The sequence below is a fragment of the Macaca nemestrina genome, chromosome 5, assembly GCF_043159975.1.
Source record: "Macaca nemestrina isolate mMacNem1 chromosome 5, mMacNem.hap1, whole genome shotgun sequence".
Lineage (NCBI taxonomy): Eukaryota > Metazoa > Chordata > Mammalia > Primates > Cercopithecidae > Macaca > Macaca nemestrina.
In genome coordinates, this window is record NC_092129.1 from 151534015 (window position 1) to 151557210 (window position 23196).

General features: G+C 45.2%; 1 protein-coding gene and 1 long non-coding RNA gene across 5 annotated transcripts in view; one reads left to right on the forward strand and one right to left on the reverse strand.

Annotated features, from left to right (window-relative positions):
* Positions 1-23196, forward strand: part of Mane-B (HLA class I histocompatibility antigen, B-45 alpha chain-like) — a 39695-nt gene that overhangs the window by 8915 nt on the left and 7584 nt on the right. The window contains exons 1-9 of one of the 4 annotated variants that reach the window (XM_071097313.1): positions 18983-19116; positions 19253-19522; positions 19769-20044; positions 20584-20859; positions 20985-21086; positions 21508-21558; positions 21665-21712; positions 21865-22782; positions 23013-23160. In XM_071097313.1, coding sequence (XP_070953414.1) covers positions 19053-19116; positions 19253-19522; positions 19769-20044; positions 20584-20859; positions 20985-21086; positions 21508-21558; positions 21665-21712; positions 21865-21869 — 1092 coding nt within the window. In that variant the 5' untranslated portion in view covers positions 18983-19052 and the 3' untranslated portion in view covers positions 21870-22782; positions 23013-23160. Of the gene's footprint in view, positions 1-18982; positions 19117-19252; positions 19523-19768; positions 20045-20583; positions 20860-20984; positions 21087-21420; positions 21559-21664; positions 21713-21864; positions 22783-23012; positions 23161-23196 lie in introns of those variants that run through there. The other 3 variants (XM_071097312.1, XM_071097314.1, XM_071097315.1) reach the window with 3 other exon arrangements.
* LOC139363450 (uncharacterized) lies at positions 14880-17989 on the reverse strand. The gene is made up of 3 exons (XR_011623862.1): positions 17945-17989; positions 17464-17623; positions 14880-15344 (listed from the first exon to the last, which is right to left on the reverse strand). It is a non-coding gene; the product is annotated as an uncharacterized lncRNA (long non-coding RNA).

The following is a 23196-nucleotide window of genomic DNA, read 5'->3' on the forward strand; positions in this document are numbered from 1 at the left end:
GGAGATTGCAAATGTTCTAGAACCCGGTTGTCAGGAAACAGGGACAAAGACCACATATTTTTATTGGACGACAGATCGCACCCTGGTTTTGACCACATTATCTCTTCTTATAATATTTATTATTTTATTTTAGAGTTAATCTCTTGCTCTGTTGCCCAGGGTAGAATGCAGTGGCACAATCATAGCTCACTGTAACCTCAAATTCCTGGACTCAAGTGATCCTTCTGCCTCGGCCTCCTGAGCAGATAGCATTACAGGTGCACACCACCATGCCCAACTAATTTTTAAATGTTTTATAGGAATGGGTCTCACTATTTTGCAGAGGCTGGTCTCAAATCCTGACCTTAAACGATGTTCCTACCATTGCCTCCCAAACTGATGGAATTACAAGCTTGAGCCACTGTGTCTGGCCAATCACAGATCTCCTATACCAGAAGAATCATAACAGTGAAAAGATCCTGGTACATTACCAGAATCCTCTTTGGTCATTAACAATTATCCCAGTGCAGTCCAAAAATAGGAATAGTCTCGGCAACACATGGCTGCACCCTTTCAGGCATCTGGTGAAATCGAGCTAAGAGACAATACTCTTTCTTACTTATACCTCTTTCGAGTAGTTCATGTAACATTGGATTTTCCTCATTACATAACCCATGTGTTCATTCATTTACCCTCAGCTACTATTTCTTTTTCTCTTCATTTATACTAAACATTTACAATTTCGGAAGGAACACTAGGTTCTGCTGCTGTTCTGGCTTGGACTGCAGGGACCAATACTGTTCTAGCAATTGTCTCACATCATTCATTTCAGTTCATAGAGGGTAGGGTTTATGCAGGTAGAGAACTGGGTGGCTATCTGACCCCAGGCAATACAGCTGCATTCAGTGTTAGTCCCAACTTTGCCAGGTGCAGTGAAGGCACAACCTACTTCTCCAGGCCTTTAGGAATTATTACATAAAGGACATAAAATATATTTACAGTTTCTTGCTTAGGAATAATTCCTGTTTCTGGACTCTATTTCCATCCCTAGTCCTGGGACCACTGCATCAGGGATGAGAAAAGCAAGTTGAGGTGAATTACAGTTATCATTCCAGTGTCCTCCCACCATGGGAAGGAATATATGTAGATCACACTAGCACCTTCCCCTGATCTACCAGGAAAAGAGAGGATACTCTCATGTCAAGTGTGAGCACACTCATGAAGGTGTACAAGCCCAATCTTTATGCTTGTTTCCCCTTTCTCTTGGGGAGACAAGCCCCTTGTTCTCTTGCTTTATACACCTAGTGTTTCAGTTGACTATTTTAATTCTCTACGGAACTCTTCCTTTGAGGAGGACATCACTCTGACTATTGTTGGACATTTTGAGCAAGTGCCTTTTCTGGTGTACAGAAATGTGACTCAGTGTTCAACATGGTTGCTGTACCTCCCATTCAAGTTCTTTTGTAGCACTCTGACCACGTGCATCTGAGATAAAGGAGGGACCTCTTTTAGAAGCCTACCAGGGCCTCCCAACATGGAAATAAAGGAAAACCTTAAGTTTCTTCAAGAGAAATTCCAGGCACCTAGCCAGCCCGAAAAAGTAAGTGAGTGACTTTATAAGTAAGAAGGTAGTGATAGCTTAAAACAATAGCCAAGGAAGTTAGAGTCACGAGATGTTTGAATCTCTACAGAAACTAAAAATAACATATTAATATATGTCCCTGAGTTGTTTTTCAGAAACATGGAATCCCACCTAATAAATCCACTGACAGGGAGACCTCAGATAAGGGGAAACTGAGGACTGAACTCTGACCCCCATTCTTTGTTCTAAATTTTTTCCTGAGGGGCCTGGAGAGAGTCAAGCCCACAGGCCAGGTCTGAACATTCCTCTCTACTGCCCCCAACTATGTAAGGAAGCTTTGCTTCTTTATCAATCACAAATCAGAGAGTCTTTAAATCTACCTAAGACCTGTAAGCTCCCTCATCAGGATATTCCGACTTTTAAGGCCAAACCAATGTATAATTTCCATGCACAGTTTTATGATGTCTGTAACTCTGCTTTCCTAATTAGCCCTGCCTTTAAAAACCTTTGCTTGTAACCCATCAAGGAGGTTGGGTCTTAAGTGTGAGTTGCCTGATTCTCCTTGCTTGGCGTCCTACATATAAATGCCCTCCTTTCTCCCACAACAAAATCTCGGTGTGGATGTTTGCCTTTACTGCACCAGGTGAGTGGACCCCTTTCAGTTTGGTAGCACACCTACCACCAGTTGAACAAGTTCCACTCCATGGTAAGTATCTATTCTTGCCAAGACCCATTTGCTGCCTCTTGGGGCTACTGGTAACAGTCTCACTTGCCAGCTATGTATTTTCAAGGCCTTCCCATAAGATAATCTGCCATGTAGCCATATACTGTCTCTGTCTTTTTGTTGTTGGTAAAGAAAACACTTCTTATGGGTATTTTGTGGCTGTAAAGTGGGGAATGCAAGAGGACTATGTCTTGATTCCACCTCTCTCTGCTTTGCTATAGCCCCCAGTGTTTACTTAATTCATGGACCCAGATAAATTAAGTAGAATTAAATCCACAAGCAAACATGTGGATTTATTTTTTTTTTAGATGTGGTCTTGATATGTTTCCTTGGCTAGGATCAAACGTTGCTCAGGCTAAACTCTACTCTCTGGACTCAAGCTGTCTTTCTGCCTCAGTCACTCTCACAGCTGGAATTACACGTGCACCTGGCAAACCCTTGGAGGTAAATGCTTGTTGACTGCAATCACCTTCCAAACCTGGAAGGGAGTTATTCTGAGTGGCATTGAACAGCACTGAGGGGATGGTGCTAAACCATTCATGAAAAATTGCCCCCATGATCCAATCCCCTCCCTCCATGTCCCACCTTTAATGCTGGGGATCACATATTGATGTGAGATTCAGTCAAGAACAACATTCACTCTACATCAGGGATCCACGTGTCTTACATTAGTGAGCCTCTCAAATTACCACAGTGATTTCCGTAAGACTGTCTCATACAGGGAGTTTTTCATATGCAACTTTCCCATTGCTCTCCTGATTAATTATATGGCCAGGCTATTAGTCACTGTCTGTAAGTCAGTAAAAACCAAAACATAGGAGCTTCATCATTGTTCAGTTCTTCCACCACTGCTAAGAAAACACCATGGAATTCAGTCCACAAGAGCTGTTCTGTTTTTATCTTCTTTGATCAAAGTGGTAGACCTCCAAACAGGATGTTGTCCATTCATCTTGCAAACGCTGTACACAAGCCAACCAGCTGTTTGTGGGTCAGTTGACTGATACTGCAGTTCAAATCCCAGCGCTGTCTGCTGCAGAGTTCCATCTACCTTCAGGAAGGTCAGTGTTTTGTTTAATTTACATCTTCAATGAATTGGATGAACCCCACCTGTATTATAGGCATCAATCTACTTTACTCAGTCTAGCTATTTATGTGTTAATATTATCCAAGAAATATCCTCACAAATCATCCAGAATAATGCTTGATCACCTATCTGGGCACCACGGTTCAGCCAAGATCACAAATAAAATTATTTATGACATTCTTCAATATAAGAATACTCTGAGGAAATTAGCCTTTGACCTAGTAAAACAAAGAGCAAACAACTGTTTCTAAAAATTTACAACCAATAGTCAAAAGCCCTCTCTATAGATTGTTGCTCAAGTTCACTCTATAATTGTGGGTGAAAAAAACATGTATTTGTTGAAAACCATAGAAGGAGAGAAAATAAAAAAAATACAGAAAGTGAAAAAAAATAATCAAGATGTCAGCAGTTATTTCACTGGAAACAATGCAAATGAGGAGACAGACGAGCAACATCTTTTTTTTTTTTTTTTGCCGACACAGAGTCTCGTTCTGTCGCCCAGGCTGGAGTGCAGCAGTGCGATCTCGACTCACTGCAAGCTCCGCCTCTCAGGTTCACGCCATTCTCCTGCCTCAGCCTCCTGAGTAGCTGGGACTACAGGCGCCCACCACCATGCCTGGCTAATTTTTTGTATTTTTAGTAGAGACGGGGTTTCACCATGTTAGCCAGGATGGTCTCGTTCTCCTGACCTCATGATCCGCCCGTCTCGGCCTCCCAAAGTCCTGGAATTACAGGTGTGCACCACCACACCCGGCCAACATCTTTAAAAACATAGAAGAAAAATGCTGTGAAACTAGATTCTATTTCTGGAAAATAATACCTTTTTCAAACATATCTCTGTATAATTTTAATTGACAAATCATAATACATTCATGAGATATTGGGTGATATACTGATATATGTATGCCATATGTAATGATTAAATCAAGCTAATTAACATACCCTGAATATATCTATCAAAAAATACAGGGATTTTAGACATATAGGTAGTGAAAAACATTATAACCAGCAGACCTAAACTATAATAAATGTTTCAGTCCTCCAGGCAAAAAGAAAATTAAGGGACTCGTTGGCACAGCATTGAATGATGAAGAGACAGCTTCATCGACCCTTCCCACTGAGACAGAGAACACAGGCCCGGGTCCTGGGAATTCCTCAACCCAATCCACCACCTTGAGCACCTGCGTACTCCTCTTGGGTACCTGAGGTTGCATGCTATCACCTTAGCTGTCACCTACATGCAAGCACTACCTATGGGCATCCCACCCAGCCTATCACAGCTGCTGCTAACAATGCACACTGCTTGGGACCCAGAGAATCAGCCCACCATTGCCACTGCCAAGCTAGCTGCCCAGGAGTCCAAGATCCCACCCACCCACCCAGTCAACCACTGCCACTACTGGCATCCAAGCAAGCCAGCTGGAGGCCCGGGAATCAGCCCACCAGTAACCACAAACACAAGTGCCAGTATACACCACCTTGGGGCACAAAGATAGGAACACTCAGTGCACCACTGCCACCACTGGAGCTTGAAGACTGTCTCAAGTGGCATCCCAGTCCCCAGCACATCTTCACCACAGCCTCAGTAATAACCATACCCTAATGCACGGAGGAGATCACAGATACCATTAACACTGTCTACAGCCAAAGAAATTATACAGAGACCATAGTACTCTACTATGTACTACACCCAGAATCAAACCCAAAGTACCCCCTGCAACCAACACCATAGATTCATCTTCAGAAAAATGTTCACTACTATGAAATGAAATTCAAAAATAGGAAGAATTGACTTATCAATTCTTATAATCAAAGAATTATATCAGATGCAAAAATGTTAACATTAGGACAGAAACATGAAAAAGCAGAAAAGAAAAAAAAAAGACAGCCCCAAAGGAACACAATAGATCTTAATAAAAAGGAAATTTTCAAAATTCCAGGTAAAGGATTCAAAACATTTATTTTATAGAAGTTCAGTGAGATACAAAAGAATTCTGAAAAAAATACAAAAAAAAAATTTTTAAAAACAATTCAGGATATGAATAAGTAATTTACCATAGATGTAGACTTTAAAAAAAGGAACTAAACAGAAATTCAGGAATTAAAGAATTCATGAAATGAAATACCAAATACATTTGAAAGCTTCAACAATATACTAGGCCACGTAGAAGGAAGAATCCCAAAACTTGAAGACAGATTGATTGAAATAATCCAATCAGACAAAAACACACACACACAAAAATGAGCAAAGCCTTGTGACATTTGGCACAATATAAACAACCAAAAATTCAAATTACTGGTATCCTCAAGAGCCAAGAGGGCAAGAACAGATTAGAAAACCTGTTTAATGAAAAAATAGATGAATAATTCCCAAGTCTACCAAATAATGCAGACATTCAGATCCAAGATGTTTAATAATCCTGAGAAAAACACAGTGCAGAAAGTTCTTCTCCATGGCACATTACTAGTCAGACTTTCTATAGTCTAAGGTACAAAGCAAATCCTAAAAACAGCAAAAGAAGCGTTTAGTCACCTATAAAGGAAATCCCATCAGACTAAAAGCAGATTTCTTAGCAGAAATCTTACAGGCCAGAAGAGAATAGGATAATATACTCAAAGTCCTGAAAGAAAAGAAATGCCAAGCCAAGAGTAATAAACTGAACAAAATTATTCTTCATAATTGAAAAAGAAATAATCTCTCCAAGACAAGCAAATGCTGAAAGACTTCATTACCACTAGGCTGGCCCTACAGGAAATGCTGAAGAGAGTCCTAAACCTAGAAGTGAAAGGACAGCATTTTCAACATATCAACATTATCATCATGAAAATATACACAAGTATACAACTCACTGGTAAAGCAATCACACAAAAGAGGAAGAGAAAGGACTCAAAAAGTTCTACTACAGAAATCCACCAAATCACAATGACAACCAATAAGAGAAAAAGACAGTAACAAAGAACATATAAAACAACCAGAAAACAACAATATGACAGAAACAAAGTCTCACATATTAATAATAATCTGGAATGTAAACATTAAATTATCCACTTATAAGATTTAGAATGGCTGAATGAATAGAAGACTTGATCTAACTATATTCTGCTTACAAAAAACTCACCAGTAATACCGCCTCACCACAATCCATAGAGACAGAAAGTAAAAGGGTGGCAAGAGAAAATCTCTGCAAATGGAAACCAAAAGTGAACAGTGGTAGTTATACTTATAGCAGACAAAACAAACTGTAAGTCAAGAACAATTTTTTTAAAAGATAAGGAAGACCATCACATCATCATAAAGAGATCCATCCAGGAAGAGGATGGAACAATTCTAAATATATATGCACTAAACACTGGAGGACCTAGATTCATAAAACAAATATTACTACATCTAACAAGAGAGATAGACTCCAATACAATAAGAGAGGGGGACTTCAACATTCCAACCTCAGCATGAGACAGATCATCTATCTACACAGAAAATCAAGAAAGAAACATTGGATTTAAACTGAATTTTAGACCAAATAAAGCTAACAGATATTTACAGAGTGTCACGCGCGTCCGTGTGAAGAGACCACCAAACAGGCTTTGTGCGAGAAATAAGGCTGTTTATTTCACCTGGGTGCAAGTGGGCTGAGTCCGAAAAGAGAGTCAGTGAAGGGAGGTAGGGGTGGGGCCATTTTATAGGATTTGGGTAAATAGTGGAAAATTACAGTCAACGGGGGGTGTTCTCTGGTGGGCAGGGGCGGGGGTCACAAGGTGCTCAGTGGGGGAGCTTTTGAGCCAGCATGAGCCAGGAGAAAGAATTTCACAAGGTAATGTCACAGTTAAGGCAGGAACTGACCATTTTCACTTCTTTTGTGATTCTTCACTTGCTTCCAGCCATGTGGATGTATATGAGGCCATCTGGATGTATATGTGCAGGCTTGGGCTCAGAGGCCTGACACAGAGCATTCTATCTAACACTACAGAATACACATGATTTTCATGCACACGTGGAACATTTTCCAGGAGAGAACCTATGTTAAGCCACAAAATAAGTCTCAACAAATTTTCAAAAATTGAAATCTTATTAAATATCTTCTCTGGCCACAATGGAATAAAACTAGAAATGTACACCAAGAGAAATGTTGGCAACTAGACAAAAAAATGGAAATTAAACAACATGCTCCTGAATAACCACTGAGTCAACAGAGAAATTCAAATGGAAATCAAAAAGTTTCTTGGCCATGTGCAGTGGCTCACTCCTGTAATCCCAGCACTTTGGGAGGCCGAGGCATGCGTTCACCTGAGGTTGGGAGTTCAAGACCAGCCTGACCAACATGGAGAAACCTTGTCTCTACTAAAAATACAAAAAGTTAGCTGGGCATGGTGGCCCATGCCTGTAATCCCAGCTACTCAGGAGGCAGGAAAAGCACTTGAACCTGGGAGTCGGAGGTTGCCTTGAGCCGAGATAGTGACATTGCACTCCAGCCTGGGCAACAAGAGCGAATCTTTGTCTCAAAAAAAAAAAAAAGGTTTCTTGAAACAAATGAAAATGGAAGCACAACATATTAAACCCTGTGGGATACAGCTAAACAGGGCTAAAAGGAAAGTTTATAGCACTAAATGCTTACCTAAGAATACTAGAAACATTACAAACTAACAATATAACAATGAACTTCAAGGAAGTAGAAAAGCAACAAATTACATCCAAAATTAGCCAAAAATAAAGATCAGAGCAGAACTAAATAAAGACTTTAAAAACCATGTAAATGATGAACAAACAGAAAAGTTTGCTCTTCAAAGACATAAACAAAAGTGATAAACCACTAGCTAGACACACTTAGAAAAAAAGAGAGAAGACTCAAAATCAGAAAAGAGAAACATTACAAGTGATACCACAAAACCACAAAAGATCATCAGAATCTATTAGAAAAAATTCTCTACTGACAAACTGGAAAACCTAGAGGTTATGGATAAATTCCAGGAAACATACAACCTAGCAAGATTAAATTAGGAAGAATAGAAAACCTGAAGTCCTGACATCCATGAACCGTTCTCACAGCGGGTCCAGTGGGCCCCTGACCACCCTGTGATTATTTCCTTAGTGCTGGTTTGTGTAATTGAAATAGACCTGCTCAGGAATGGGCAGAATCTGTAGATCAGTTCCTTTTCTTAACTTTTATTTTCAGTTGAGGGGTACAAGTGCAGGCTGTTTTATAGGTCAACCTGTGTGGTGGGAGTTTGGTGCATAGATTATTAAATCACCCAGGTTTTAAGCCTAATACCCAATAGTTATTCTTCCTGATTTTCTCCCTCCTCCCACCCTCCACCTTCTGAAAGGCCGCAGTGTCTGCTGTTCCCCTCTATGTCTCTAAGCGTTCTTATCATTTAGTTCCCACTTATAAGTGAGAACATGCAGTATTTGGTTTTCTGTTCCTGCATTAGTTTGCTAAAGTTAATGGCTTCCAGCTCCATCCATGGCCCTGCAAAGGACATGGTCTCATTCCTTTTTCTGGCTGCATAGTATTCCATGGTATATATCTATCACATTGTCTTTATCCTGTCTATCATTGATGGGCATTTAAGTTGATTGCATGTCTTTTCTATTGTGAATGCTGCTGCAACGAACATATGTGCCTATGTTTTTATAATAGAATGATCTACATTCCTTTGAGTATAATGGTATTTCTGTCTTTAGGTCTTTGAGAAATCACCACACTGTCTTCCACAATGGCTGACCTAATTTGCACTCCCACCAACAGTGTATAAGTGTTCCTTTTTCTGCACAACCTTGCCAGCATCTGTTACTTTTTGACTTTTTAGTAATAGCCATTCTGCCTGGTGTGAAATGGTATCTTGCTATGGTTTTGATTTGCATTTCTCTAAGGATCAGTGATGTTGGGCTTTTTTTCATATGTCTGTTGGCTGCATGTATGTCTTCTTTTGAGAAGTGTCTGTTCATACGCTTTGCCCACTTTTTAATGGAGTTATTTTGTTTTTTCTTGTAAATTTGTTTAAGTTCCTTATAGATGCTAGATATCAGACCTTTGTCAGATGCATAGTTTGCAAAAAATTTTGCCCCATTCTGTAGGTTGCTTATTCTGTTGATAGTTTCTTTTCCTGTGCAGAAGCTCTTTAGTTTAATTAGATTCTATTTGTCGATTTTTGCTTTTGTTTCACTTGCTTTTGGCATCTTTGTCATAAAATCGTTGCCCATGCCTGTGTCCTGAATGGTACTGCCTAGGTTGTGTTCCAGAGTTTTTACAGTTTTGGATTTTACATTTAAGTATTTAATCCATCTTGAGGTGATTTTTGTATATGGGGTAAGAAAGGAGTTCAGCCTAAATCTTCTGCTTATGGCTAGCCAGTTATCCCAGCACCATCTATAAATAGGGAATCCTTTCCCCATTGCTTGTTTTTGTCAGGTTTGTCAAAGATCATAGTTGTAGGTGTGTGATCTTATTTCTGGGTTCTCTGTTCTGTTACATTGGTTTATATGTTTGTTTTTGTACCAGTACAATACTGTTTTAGTTACTGTAGCATTGAAGTATAGTTGAAATCCAGTAGCATAGGCCAGGTGCAGTGGCTCACACCTGTAATCCCAGCACTTTGGGAGGCAGAGACGGGTGGATCATGAGGTCAGCAGTTTGAGACAAACCTGGCCAACATGGTGAAACCCTGTCTCTAGTAAGGAATCAGGTTTCCATTCTTACAACAAAAAAAAATTAGTGTAAAGAAATATAGCTAAAAGCCACTAGGATAATTAAAACCATAAACTAAAAAATGTTTACTTGACACATAAGAAAGTAGCAAAGGAGGAAGAGAAACAAAAAGATATGAGACAAATTGAGAACATATAGCAAAATAGTAGTCCAAAATCCAACCATTGTAAGTGAAGAAATGACACGACCTTGCTCACATTAGCAGGACTGCTGAGCACTGTGGGAAAACAGACATGGGCAGGAGGTGAGGGACAATGTTAGTGCCACAATTCAGGAGTGACAGGGTAGTGGGAACTAAGGGGAAAGGAGGGTGTGAGAGATGAGAGGCAAAGAGATGGACTGGAGAAGCAGGAGTTGAGGAAAAAGAGAGAGAAAAGAATTCTCAAGCAGTGGGAAAGCCTTGCAGGGGTTTTTTTGCATTTGATATTTAATACATTTTCTGGGACTTCCTAAAAACTAATGGTTTCACCTGCGTCCGTGTGAAGAGACCACCAAACAGGCTTTATGTGAGCAATAAAGCTTTTTAATCACCTGGGTGCAGGCGGGCTAAGTCTGAAGAGAGTCAGTGCAGGGAGATGGGGTGGGGCTGTTTTATAGGATTTGGGTAGGCAGTGGAAAATTACAGTCAAAGGGGGTTGTTTTCTGGCTGGCAGGGGTGGGGGTCACAAGGTGCTCAGTGGGGGAGCCTTTGAGCCAGGATGTGCCAGGAGAAGGAACTCCACCAGGCAATGTCATCAGTTAAGGCAGGAACCGGCCATTTTCACTTCCCTGTGACTCTTCACTTGCTTCAGGCCATCTGGATGAATACGTGCAGGCTTGGGCTCAGAGGCCTGACATTCCTGGCTTCTTATATTAATAAGAAAAATAAAACAAAGTAGTGTTGAAGTGTTGAGGCAGCGAAAATTTTTGGGGGTGGTATGGAGAGATAATGGGCGATGTTTCTCAGGGCTGCTTCGAGTGGAATTAGGGGCGGCTTGGGAACCTAGTGTGGGAGAGATTAAGCTGAAGGAAGATTTTGTGGTAAGGGGTGATATTGTGGGGTTGTTAGAAGGAGCATTTGTTGTATAGAATGATTGCTGATGGCCTGGATGTTATTTTGTATGAACTGAAAAACTAAATGGAAGACACAAGGTCCAAATAAGAGAAGGAGAAAAGCAGGTATTAAAGGACTAAGAATTGGGAGGACCCAGTACATCCAATTAGAGAGTGCCCAAGGGGGTTCAGCATAATTACTTGCTTGGTTGGTGAGTTTTTCGCCTCTATCCTTGACAGAGTCCTCCTTTTTAAGTTGGAGTCTGAGCTTGGTGAGGTGCATTTTTGAAAGACCATTAGTCTGTTCTACCTTTCCTGAAGATTGAGAACAGTAAGGGATATGAAAGTTCCACTGAATACCAAGAGCTGGAAAAACTGCTAGGATGATTTGACTAATAAAGGCTGGTCCGTTATTGGACTGTATAGAGGTGGGAAGGCCAAACAGAGGAATTACATCTGACAGAAGGGAAGAAATAACTGCAGTGGCCTTCTCAGACCCTGTGGGAAAGGCCTCTACCCATCCAGTGAAAGTGTCTACCTAGACCAAGAAATATTTTAGTTTCCTGACTTGGGGCATGTGAGTAAAGTCAATTGCAAGTCCTGGGCAGGGGTGAATCCCCAAGTTTTATCAGGGGAAGCCCCACCCCCGATTTTCAATGTGGGTTCTTTTCTATTTCCCTAAGCATCAATTGGCCTGAGAAATAAAGGGAAAGAGTATAAAAGAAAGAAATTTTAAAGCTTGGTATCCAGGGGAGACATCACATGTTGACAGGTTCTGTGATGCTCCCTGAGCCGTAAAACCAACAAGTTTTATTAGCAATTTTCAAAAGGGGAGGGAGTATATGAACAGGGTGTGGGTCACAGAGATCACATGCTTCACAAGGTAAATAAATATCACAAAGCAAGTGGAGGCAGGGTGAGATCACAGGACTATAGGATGGGGCAAAATTAAAATTGCTAATGAAGTTTCAGGCATGCATTGTTATTAATAACATCTTATCAGGAGACAGGGTTTGAGAGCAGACAACCGGTCTGACCAAAATTTATTAGGTGGGAATTTCCTCGTCCTAATAAGCCTGGGAGCGCTACAGGAGATGGGGGCTTATTTCATCCCTTTGTCTTTGACCGTAAAAGACAGCCACCCATAAAGCGGCCATTTTAGAGGCCTACCCTCAGGGGCACATTCTCTTTCTCAGGGATATTCCTTCCTGAGAAAAGGAATTCAGCGATATTTCTCCTATTTGCTTTTGAAAGAAGAGAAATAGGGCTCTGTTCTGTCTGGCTCATCAGCAGTCAGAGCTTAAAGTCTTATCTCCCTTGTTCCCTGAACATTGCTGTTATCCTGTTCTTTTTTCAAGGTGCCCAGATTTCATATTGTTCAAGCACACATGCTCTACAATTTGTGCAGTTAATGCAATCATGACAGGGTCCTGAGGCAATATACATCCTCCTCAGCTTATGAAGATGATGGGATTAAGAGATTAAAGTAAAGACAGGCATAAGATAAAGCACAAGGGTATTGATTGGGGAAGTGATAAGTGTCCATGAAATCTTCACAATTTATGTTCAGAGATTGCAGTAAAGACAGATGTAAGAAATTATAAAAGTATTAATTTGGGGAACTAATAAATGTCCATGAAATTGTCACAATTTATGTTCTTCTGCTGTGGCTTCAGCTGGTCCCTCCATTCGGGGTCCCTGACTTCCAGCAACAAAGCTTGATGTGTAGGGAAGGGAGGGGGCCTGAACAATCCTTGAGAAGTAGTAGAATAGCAGATGGAACACTGAGAAGTGATTTCCTTGAGGATAGATTTCCATGATGGAAAGGAAATAAGAGGTTCTAAGAGGCGGGCTAGTGGCTTGTAACTTACATGGAAGAGGTTATAAAATGACAACAGAATAGAATGGACCTGTGAGGCTGGAAGGAGGTATTTTCCTTGATCTAAGAATCATTTGCCTTGTGTGGGAAGAGAGTCATAGGTGGAAGTTTCAGTGGGGGAGTAAGTGGGAGTGACCAATGAGAAGGAGAAAAACTGGTCCTGAGGAACAGAAGTTGGAATGCTAGCTGCTTTTTTAGCTACCTTATCAGCATAAGCATTGCCCTGAGCGATGGGATCTGACACCTTTTGACGGCCCTTGCAGTGAATGACTCCAGCTTCCTTTGGAAGTAAAGTGGCCTTGAGAAGAGTTTCTATTAAAGAGGAATTAATGATGGAGGACCCTTGTGTAGTGAAGAAACCTCTTTTTGCCCATATAACAGCATGGTGGTGCAAGATATGGAAGGCATATTTAGAGTCAGTATAAATATTGACACGTAATCCTTTTGCAAGAGTGAGGACTCGAGTTAAGGCAATGAGTTCAGCTTGCTGAGTGGTAGTGGAGTGGGGCAGAGCAGTAGCCTCAATGATAGATGTGGAAGATACTACAGTATAGCCTGCCTTTGTTAGTGAGTGGCGATCAGGCCTGGTGGAACTGCCATCAGTAAAGCAAATGTGATCAGGGTGAGGAACAGGAAAGAAAGAAATATGGGGAAATGGGGTGTATGTCAGGTGGATCAGAGTGATACAGTCATGGGAGTCAGATGTGGTATCCGGAATAATGTGGGAGGCTGGATTGAAGTCTGGACCAGGAGTAATGGTAATTGTGGGAGACTCAACAAAGAGTGAGTATAGCTGAAGGAGCCAGGGACTAGAAAGTATATGTGTCAGGTGTGAGGAAGAAAATAGATTTTGGAAGTTATGAAAGCTGTTGAGAGTGAGTTGAGAATAGTTTGTGATTTTGAGGGCCTCTAAAAGTATTAGGGTGGTGGCAGCTGCTGCATGGAGACACGATGACCAGCCTAAAACAGTAAGGTCAAGTTGTTTGAACAAAAAGGCTACAGGGCGCAGCCCTGGTTCTTGTGTAAGAATTCTGACTGCAGAGCCCTGTACTTCAGCTGTGTGTAATGAAAAGGGTTGGGATGAATCAGGGAGAGCTAGTGTGGGAGCAGTCTCTACAGCTGTCTTCAAGGAACGGAAAGAGGAGTGGGGAAAGGATTTAGGATCTATGGGCTCAGTTAGGTTTCCTTTTGTGAGTTTACATAATGGTTTTGTTAGGATGGCAAAACCAGCTATCCAAAGGTGAAAGTATCCAACCACGCCCAGGAAGGAAAGGAGTTGTTTTGTAGAAGGGGTTGGGGTTTGAGAGATCAGTCAGACATGATTGGCAGGGGCAGCACGTGTGTTTTTATGAAGAATTATGCCAAGATAGATAATGGATGAGGAAGAAATTTGGGTTTGACTGGAGTAATGGGGGCTGTCTGTGAAGTCTTGTGGCAGTACAGCCCAGGTAAGTTGCTGAGGCTGATGGGTGTCAGGATCAGTCCAAGTGAAAGTGAAGAGAGGCTGGGATAAAGGGTGCAAAGGAATAGTAAAGAAAGCATGTTTGAGATCCAGAACAGAATAATGGGTTATGGAGGGGTTGTGGAGGGAGGTATTGAGGATAGGAGAGTATACAGCTTTGGCATCATGGGGTGGATAGGCACAACAATTTGGTTGATAAGGTGCAGATCCTGAACTAACCTGTAAGGCTTGTCTGGTTTTTGGACAGGTAAAATGGGGGAATTGTAAGGAGAGTTTATAGGTTTTAAAAGGCCATGCTGTAACAGGCAAGTGATAACAGGCTTTAATCCTTTTAAAGTGTGCTGTGGGATGGGATATTGGTGTTGAGCTGGGTAAGGGTGACTAGGTTTTAATGGGATGGTAAGGGGTGCATGATTAGTCACCAAGGAGGGAGTAGAGGTGTCCTATACTTGTGGATTAAGGTGGGGCGATACAAGGGGAGGGTGTGAAGGAGGTTTTGAACTGGGGCAAAGAGCGGCAGTGAGGTGTGGCTGTAGCCTAGGAATAGTTGGGGCAGCAGATAATTTAGTTAAAATGCCTAGACCTAATAAGGGAACTGGGTAGGTGGGGATAACTAAAAAGGGGTGCATAAAAGAATATTGTCCAAATTGGCACCAGAGTTGCGGAGTTTTAAGAGGTTTAGAAGCCTGGCCATCAATATCCACAACAGTTATGGAGGCAAGGGAAACAGGCCCTTGAAAAGAAGGTAATGTGGAGTGGGTAGCCTCCGTATCGATTAAGCAGGGGATGGACTTACCTTTCACTGTGACAGTTACCCAAAGCTCAGCATCTGTGATGGTCCAGGGGGCTTCCAAGGTTATCAGGCAGCGTCAGTCTTCAGCCGCTAAGCCAAGCAGATCTGGGAAGGAGTCAGAGAGCCTTGGGGTAAAGCTTTAGGGGCTCTAGGAGTGGCTGCCAGGCAAGCTGGGCAGTCTAATTTCCAGTGGGTCCCTGCACAGATGGGACATGGCTTGGGAGGAATCCTGGGCTGTGGGCATTCCTTGGCCCAGTGGCCATATTTCTGGCACTTGAAGCAAGATCCTGATGAAGAAGGTCCTGTAGGAATGCTTGACTGCTGCGGCTTAGGAGTGTTCAGCTTAGACATTTTGAAGTTCTTATGTGCTGGAGGTATGGCTAGGTTTTGTCTCACAGCAGAGGCAAGTAATTGTGACTCAGAAATGCGTTGCTGTCTGGCTGCCTCCTCTCTATTATTGTACACCTTGAAGGTGAGGTTGATTAATTCCTGTTGTGGGGTTTGAAGACTGGATTCTAATTTTTGAAGCTTTTTTCTAATGTCAGGAGCTGACTGGGTGATAAAAGGCATATTTAGAATGAGACGGCCTTCTGACCCTTCAGGGTCTAGGACTGTCAAGCATCTCAGGACTGCTGCCAAATGAGCCATGAACTGGGCTGGGATTTCGTCTTCACCTTGGTTAGTTTCTTTAAGCTTCTCATAATTAACAGCTTTGTAAGCTGCCTTTTTAAGCCCTTCAACTAGGCAATAAATCATGTAATCTCGCCTAGCTATACTTGGGGAATCTGCCTGATAGTTCCACTGGGGATCCTCTCGGGGTGCTGCTCTAATGCCTTCCTGGAGGTCTGGCTTGTGGAGTCGGCAGTTGTCAGCATGAGACTGGGCCAGAGAAAAAACTCTTTCCCATTCATCTTGGGAGAGGGTAGAAGTTAAGATGACATTTAAGTCACTCCAGGTTAAATTGTAGGACAGAGTTAGATATAGGAATTTCTGTATATATTTAGTGGGTCCTGATGAGAAAAAGCCTAAACGCTGACTGATCTGAGAGAGGTCTGAGAGAGAAAAAGGCACATGTACCCTGACTATGCCTTCAGCTCTAGCCACCTCTCTAAGAGAAAATTTTTGGGCAGGTGGGAAAGAGCTAGTCGTGGAACCAAACTGTAAACTGGACGGAGTGTGAGGAGCGGGGATGATAGAAGGATTATAGGGTGGAGGAGTGGAGGCTGAGGAAGAATTGGGACTTGGCTCAGCCTGGAGAGGAGCAGCCTGGGGAGGAGGGGAGAGGTCAGATGGGTCTGTAGAAAAGGAAGATTGGAAAGACTCAGCGACGCTTGAGGTTGGGACTGAGGGGACAGGCGAGAGGGAAAGAAGGAGGATTTGGGCAGAATCGCAATGGGAACAGAGAACAGGGAGGGAACGAAGTGTGAAAAATGCCTGGATGTAAGGCACCTCAGACCACTTGACCATTTTTCGACAAAAATTATCTAGGTCTCGTAGGATGGAGAAATGGAAAGTGTCGTTTTCTGTCCATTTAGAGCCATTATCTAGTTTGTATTGGGGCCAAGCAGTGTTGCAGAAGAAAATAAGACGTTCAGGTTTTAGAAAATAAGACATTCAGGTGTGAGTTGAAGAGGTTTTAAGTTTTTGAGAACACAGGCTAACGGAGAAGAGGGAGGAAGGGAGGGTGGAAGGTTGCCCATAGTGAAGGAGGCAAGCCCAGAGAAAAGAGAGGGTAGAGACATGGAGAGAAGGGGTGGGTAGAGACATGGAGAGAAGGGGTGGGGGGTGCTTGCCCCCCAGGAAAGTGGAAAAGGGATGGGGGGTGCTTGTCCCCCTAGAAAGTGGAGAGAAAAGAGAGGGTAGAGACAGGGAGAGAAGGGGCAGGGGGTGCTTGCCCCCCCAAAAGTGGTGCTTGCCACTAAGGGTGAAGGATCAAGGCAGGTGTTCCCATGATGATCCGACACTTCTGAAACATGGGTGAATAATCATGCAGGCGTCCCTGCAGTGATTAAACACCAAGGGAAAACTGTCTTCCCAAGTCTGTGACCAGCGCCAGAATTTTGGGTTCAGGGATAAAACGCATCTCCTCTGTCTCTACCAGAAAAAGAAAGGAACTGAAATTAAGAGAAGGGAGAGATTGAAAGATGGCCCTAAGATTGATAGGAGAAAGAGACTGAGGAATAGTGTGAGAGGTTGGAGAAGAGAGTAAAAAAAGGCCACTTACCGGATTTAAAATTGGTGAGATGTTCCTTGGGCTGCTTGGTCTGAGGACCTGAGGTCGTAGGTGGATCTTTCTCACGGAGCAAAGGGCAGGAGGACAGGGGATTGATCTCCCAAGGGAGGTCCCCCGATCCGAGTCATGGCACTAAATTTCACATGCGTCCCTGTGAAGAGACCACCAAACAGGCTTTGTGTGAGCAATAAAGCTTTTTGATCAACTGGGTGCAGGCAGACTGAGTCTGAAAAGACAGTCAGCGAAAGCAGATAGGGGTGGGGCTGTTTTATAGGATTTGGGTAGGTAGTGGAAAATTACTCCCTACCAGTCAAAGGGGGTTGTTCTCTGGCCGGCAGGGGTGGGGGTCACAAGGTGCTCAGTGGGGGAGTCTTTGAGCCAGGATGTGCCAGGAGAAGGAACTCCACAAGGCAATGTCATCAGTTAAGGCAAGAACCGGTCATTTTCACTTCCCTTGTGACTCTTCACTTACTTCAGGCCATCTGGATGAATACGTGCAGGCTTGGGCTCAGAGGCCTGGCAAGTGGCCTCCTAATGATTTTTTTAAAAAAGGGTTACAAAAATACCCAGTGTCCCAATGAAATATGCACACTGCCTAGATGTGCATAGTTCTGGAAAACAGGCAGTGCTCGAGCGTCCTTGAAGAGCATTGGGTCTGCATGGAGCACTTGCAGCTTTGGGGTGATGACTACAGGCTCCCGGTTGCAATAGACAGTAACAAACTCTGCTTCTTTGTATTCAGGAGAAGTTCTGGACTCACACAGGGAAACTCGGACTAGAGAAGGAAGATAATTTTAAATTCAACAACCCAGAGTCACAGATCCACAGTCTGGGAAAGTAAAACAGGAGCTTTGAGGGTTTAATTGTAATGCTGTTTTGACACAGGTTTTTACAAATTGGATTTCTAATCATTCAGGGATTACCAATATTGTGCTACCTACTGTATTAATAAACAAAAAGGAAACTGGTCTCTATGAGAATCTCTACGTGGTGCCTTCAGACAAAACTTCACCAGGTTTAGAGAGAAAACCCCTGTCTCTACACCTCCATTCCCAGGGCGAGCTCACTCCGGCATCAAGTTCCCCGTGGTGAGTTTTCCTGCACAAAGGTCCAAGGGGAGAGGTAGGAGAGGGAGGCAGGGAGTCCAGTTCAGGGACGGGGATTCCAGGACGAGCAGTGAAGGGGAAGGATCTGGGCGCAGCCTGGCGGTCTCTTCCTGGTTTCCATAGACAGATCCTTGGCCAGGAATTAGGCAGACAGTGTGACAAAGAGGCTTGGTGTAGGAGAAGAGGGATCAGGACAAAGTCCCAGGTCCCGGGCGTGGCTCTCAGGGTCTCAGGCTCCCAGGGCCGGGTCTGGATTGGGGAGGCGCAGCGTTGAGGATTCTCCACTCCTCTGAGTTTAACTTCTTTTCCCAACCTGTGTCCTTCTTCCAGGATAATCAGGACACGTCCCCAGTTGCCACTCCCACTGGCTGTGGGGTTTCTAGAGAAGCCAATCAGTGTCGTCCCGGTCCTGGTTCTAAAGTCCTCAGTCAACCACCGGGACTCAGATTCTCCCCAGAAGCCAAAGATGCGGTCATGGTGCCCCGAACCCTCCTCCTGCTGCTCTCGGGGGCCCTGGCCCTGACCGAGACCTGGGTGGGTGAGTGCGGGGTCTGGAGGGAAACAGCCTCTGCAGGGAGGAGCGAGGGGACCAACCGCCCGGCTGGGGCGCAGGACGCGGGGAGCCGCGCCGGGAGGAGGGTCGGTGGGGGGCCTCAGCCTCTCCTCGTCCCCAGGCTCCCACTCCTTGAGGTATTTCAGCACCGCTGTCTCCCGGCCCGGCCGCGGGGAGCCCTGGTACCTCGAAGTCGGCTACGTGGACGACACGCAGTTCGTGCGGTTCGACAGCGACGCGGCGAGTCCGAGGATGGAGCCGCGGGCGCCGTGGATGGAGCAGGAGGGGCCGGAGTATTGGGACCGGAACACACGGAACGCCAAGGTCAACGCAGAGACTTTCCGAGGGGACTTGAGGAACCTGCTCCGCTACTACAACCAGAGCGAGGCAGGTGAGTGACCACGGCCTGGGGCGCGGGTCAGGACCTCTCCCCATCCCCCACGGACGGCCCGAGTTCCCCGGAGTCTTTGGGTCTGAGATCCACCCCGAGGCTGCGGGACCCGCCCAGACCCAGGATCCAGGAGAGCCCCAGGCGCCTTTACCCGGTTTCATTTTCAGCTTAGGCCACAATCCCCGAAGGTTGGTCGGGGCGGGGACGGGAATCGGTGGGGAGGCCTGACCGCAGGGGCGGGGCCAGGGTCTCACACCTTCCAGTGGATGTACGGCTGCGACCTTGGGCCCGACGGGCGCCTCCTCCGCGGGTACCGGCAGTTCGCCTACGACGGCAGGGATTACATCGCCCTGAACGAGGACCTGCGCTCCTGGACCGCCGCAGACACGACGGCTCAGATAACGCAGCGCAAGTGGGAGGCGGCCCGTGCGGCGGAGAAGCTGAGAGCCTACTTGGAGGGCGAGTGCCTGGAGTGGCTCCGTAGATACCTGGAGAACGGGAAGGAGACGCTGCAGCACGCGGGTACCAGAGGCAGTGGGGAGTCTTCCACATCTCCTATAGATTTCCCGGGATGGCCTCCTAGGAGGAGGGGAGGAAAATGGGATCAGCGCTAGAATGTCGCCCTCCCTTGAATGGAGAATGGCATGAGTTTTCCAGAGTTTCCTCTGAGGGTCCCCTCTGCTGTCTAGGACAATTAAGGCATGAAATCTCTGAGGAAATACGCTTTTGACCCCTGCAGCAGCCTTGGGCCCCGTGACTTTTTCTCTCAGGCCTTGTTCTCTGCCTCACACTCGATGTGTTTGAAGGTCTGATTCCAGCTTTTCTCAGTCCCTCGGGTTCCACTCAGGTCAGAACCAGAAATCGTTGTTCCCCCCTCAGAGACTAGAACTTTCCAAGGAATAGGAGATTATCCCAGGTACCTGTGTCCAGGCTGGTGTCTGGCTTCTGTGCTCCCTTCCCCACCCCAGGTTTCCTGTCCATTCTCAGGATGGTTACATGGGTGCTGCTGGGGTGTCCCATGAGAGATGCAAAACGCCTGAATTTTCTGACTTTCCCATCAGATCCCCCAAAGACACATGTGGCCCACCACCCCGTCTCTGACCATGAGGCCACCCTGAGGTGCTGGGCCCTGGGCTTCTACCCTGCGGAGATCTCACTGACCTGGCAGCGGGATGGGGAGGAGCAAACTCAGGACACTGAGCTTGTGGAGACCAGGCCAGCAGGGGATGGAACCTTCCAGAAGTGGGCAGCTGTGGTGGTGCCTTCTGGAGAAGAGCAGAGATACACGTGCCATGTGCAGCACAAGGGGCTGCTGGAGCCCCTCACCTTGAGATGGGGTAAGGAGGGGGATTTTGGGGGTCATATGTCTTTCAGAGAAAGCAGGAACCCTTCTGGAGCCCTTTAGCAGGGTCAGGGCTCAGGCCTGGGGGTTAGGGCCCCTCACCTTCCCCTCCTTTCCCAGAGCCGTCTTCCCAATCCACCATCCCCATCGTGGGCATCGTTGCTGGCCTGGCTGTCCTAGGAGCTGTGGTTGCTGCTGTGATGTGGAAGAGGAAGAGCTTAGGTAGGGAAGGGTTGAGTGGTGGGGTCTGGGTTTTCTTGTCCCACTGGGGGTTTCAAGCCCCTGGTAGAAGTGTTTCCTGCCTCATTACTGGGAAGCAGCATCCACACATGGGCCGTCCCAGCCTGGGGCCTGTGTGCCAGCACTTACTCTTTTGTGAAGCACATGTGACAGTGAAGGACAATGTATCACCTTGATGATTATGGTGTTGGGGTCCTGATTCCAGCATTCACGAGTCAGGGGAAGGTTCCTGCTAAGGACAGGCCTTAGGAGGGCAGTTGTTCCAAGACCCACACCTGCTTTCCTTGTGTTTGCTTATCCTGCCCTGGGTCTGCAGTCATAGTTCTGGAAACTTCTCTTGGGTTTAAGACTAGAAGGTTCCTCTAAGATCTCATGGCCCTGCCTCCTCCCTGTCGCCTCACAGGACATTTTCTTCCCACAAGGGGAAAAAGAGGGAGCTACTCTCAGGCTGCATGTAAGTGGTGGGGGCGGGAGTGTGGAGGAGCTCATCCACTCTATAATTCCTCCTGTCCCACATCTCCTGTGGGCTCTGACCAGGTCCTCTTTTTGTTCTACCCCAGGTAGCAACAGTGCCCAGAGCTCTTATGTGTCTCTCATGGATTCTAAAGGTGAGACCCTGGGGGGTCTGAAGTCAGTGGGGGATGGGGCAGAGGAACATGACTGGGTTATGGGAATTCTTTGATTGGGACATTTTGAGAGTGTGGTGGGCTCTTCAGAGACTGACTGACTTGAATTTGTTCATGACTGTTGTCTTCTGTAGGCTGAGAAAGCTGCCTTACATGGGACTGAGATGCAGGATTTCTTCACATCTCCCCTTTGTTACTTCAAGAGCCTCTGGCATCTCTTTTTGCGAAGGCATCTGAATGTGCCTGCCTCCCTGTCAGCATAATGTGAGGAGGTGGAGAGACTGCCCACCCCCGTGTCCACCGTGACCTGTGTCCCCACGCTGACCTTTGTTTCCTCCCCAGTCATCCTTCCTGTTCCAGAGAGTTGGGGCTGAATGTCTCCACCTCTGTCTCAACTTCATGGTGCGCTGAGCTGCAACCTCTTACTTCCCTACTGAAAATGAGAATCTGAATAGAAATTTGTTTTCTCAAATATTTTCCATGAGAGGTTGATGGGTTAATTAAATAAGTCAATTCCTAGAATTTGAGAGAGGAAATAAAGACCTGAGAACCTTCCAGAATCCGTGTGTTAGTTGTGCTGAGTTTGTTGCAGGTGGGGGTGGAGAAGGCTGTGAGGAGCCAAGTGTGGATGGGGCCTGTGTCCAGTTGCTATTCAGTCCATCAGGGGCTTTATGTGGTAAGTCCTCAGCTGGGTGACATTCACTGTTCCATTGTTCTTGTCCCTTCAGTGGAAACTTGTCCAGCAGAACTGTGACCACAGAGGCTCACACATCACCCAGGGTGGCCCCTGCATACCGGAGTCTCTGTGCTTTCTGAAACAAGTTTTCAGACCCATTCAGCTCCTGCCCTCCTTCTAGGGCTCCTCTTCTGCTCTGATCTCCTGCCCTCTCTCCCTGCCCTCATTCCAGTGATCTTGGTGCTGGCTCCAATATCAACTCATGAATCTAAAGCATAATCTAATTTAGATTTATATTTGTTTGTGAAATTGGACCCATCATCAAGGACTGTTCTTTCCTGAAGAGAGAAACCTGATTGTGTGCTGCAGTGTGCAGGTGGGGAGAGGGGGTTGGTGTGGCAGAAGGGATGGGGGAGGGAGGACACACAAGCAGCACTGTTGAGAAAAGCACAGGCAGCCTCAGTGTCAGTGTGAGGGGACCTTGTGCCATAGCTGCCACAAAACAGCATTTGGCCTGAGGCTATGTTAATAATAAAGCTATTGCCTTTAGAATAGGGAGGTGCTCTACAGTGATCATTCATTCAACTGACCTTTGTTTTCTGTCAGACATAGGACAGAGTGGTTCTGCATCTGGGGAACATCACTGAAGTAAAATGAGAAAAATCTCTGACCTTGTGGAGCATGTGTCCCAGTGGGAAGACGCAGACGATGGATACCCGATAACCAGAGCAAGGAAAGAAAGTGCTAGAAGGTGGTAAGTGCTGTGAGGCATGTGATCCAGGGTGTAGGC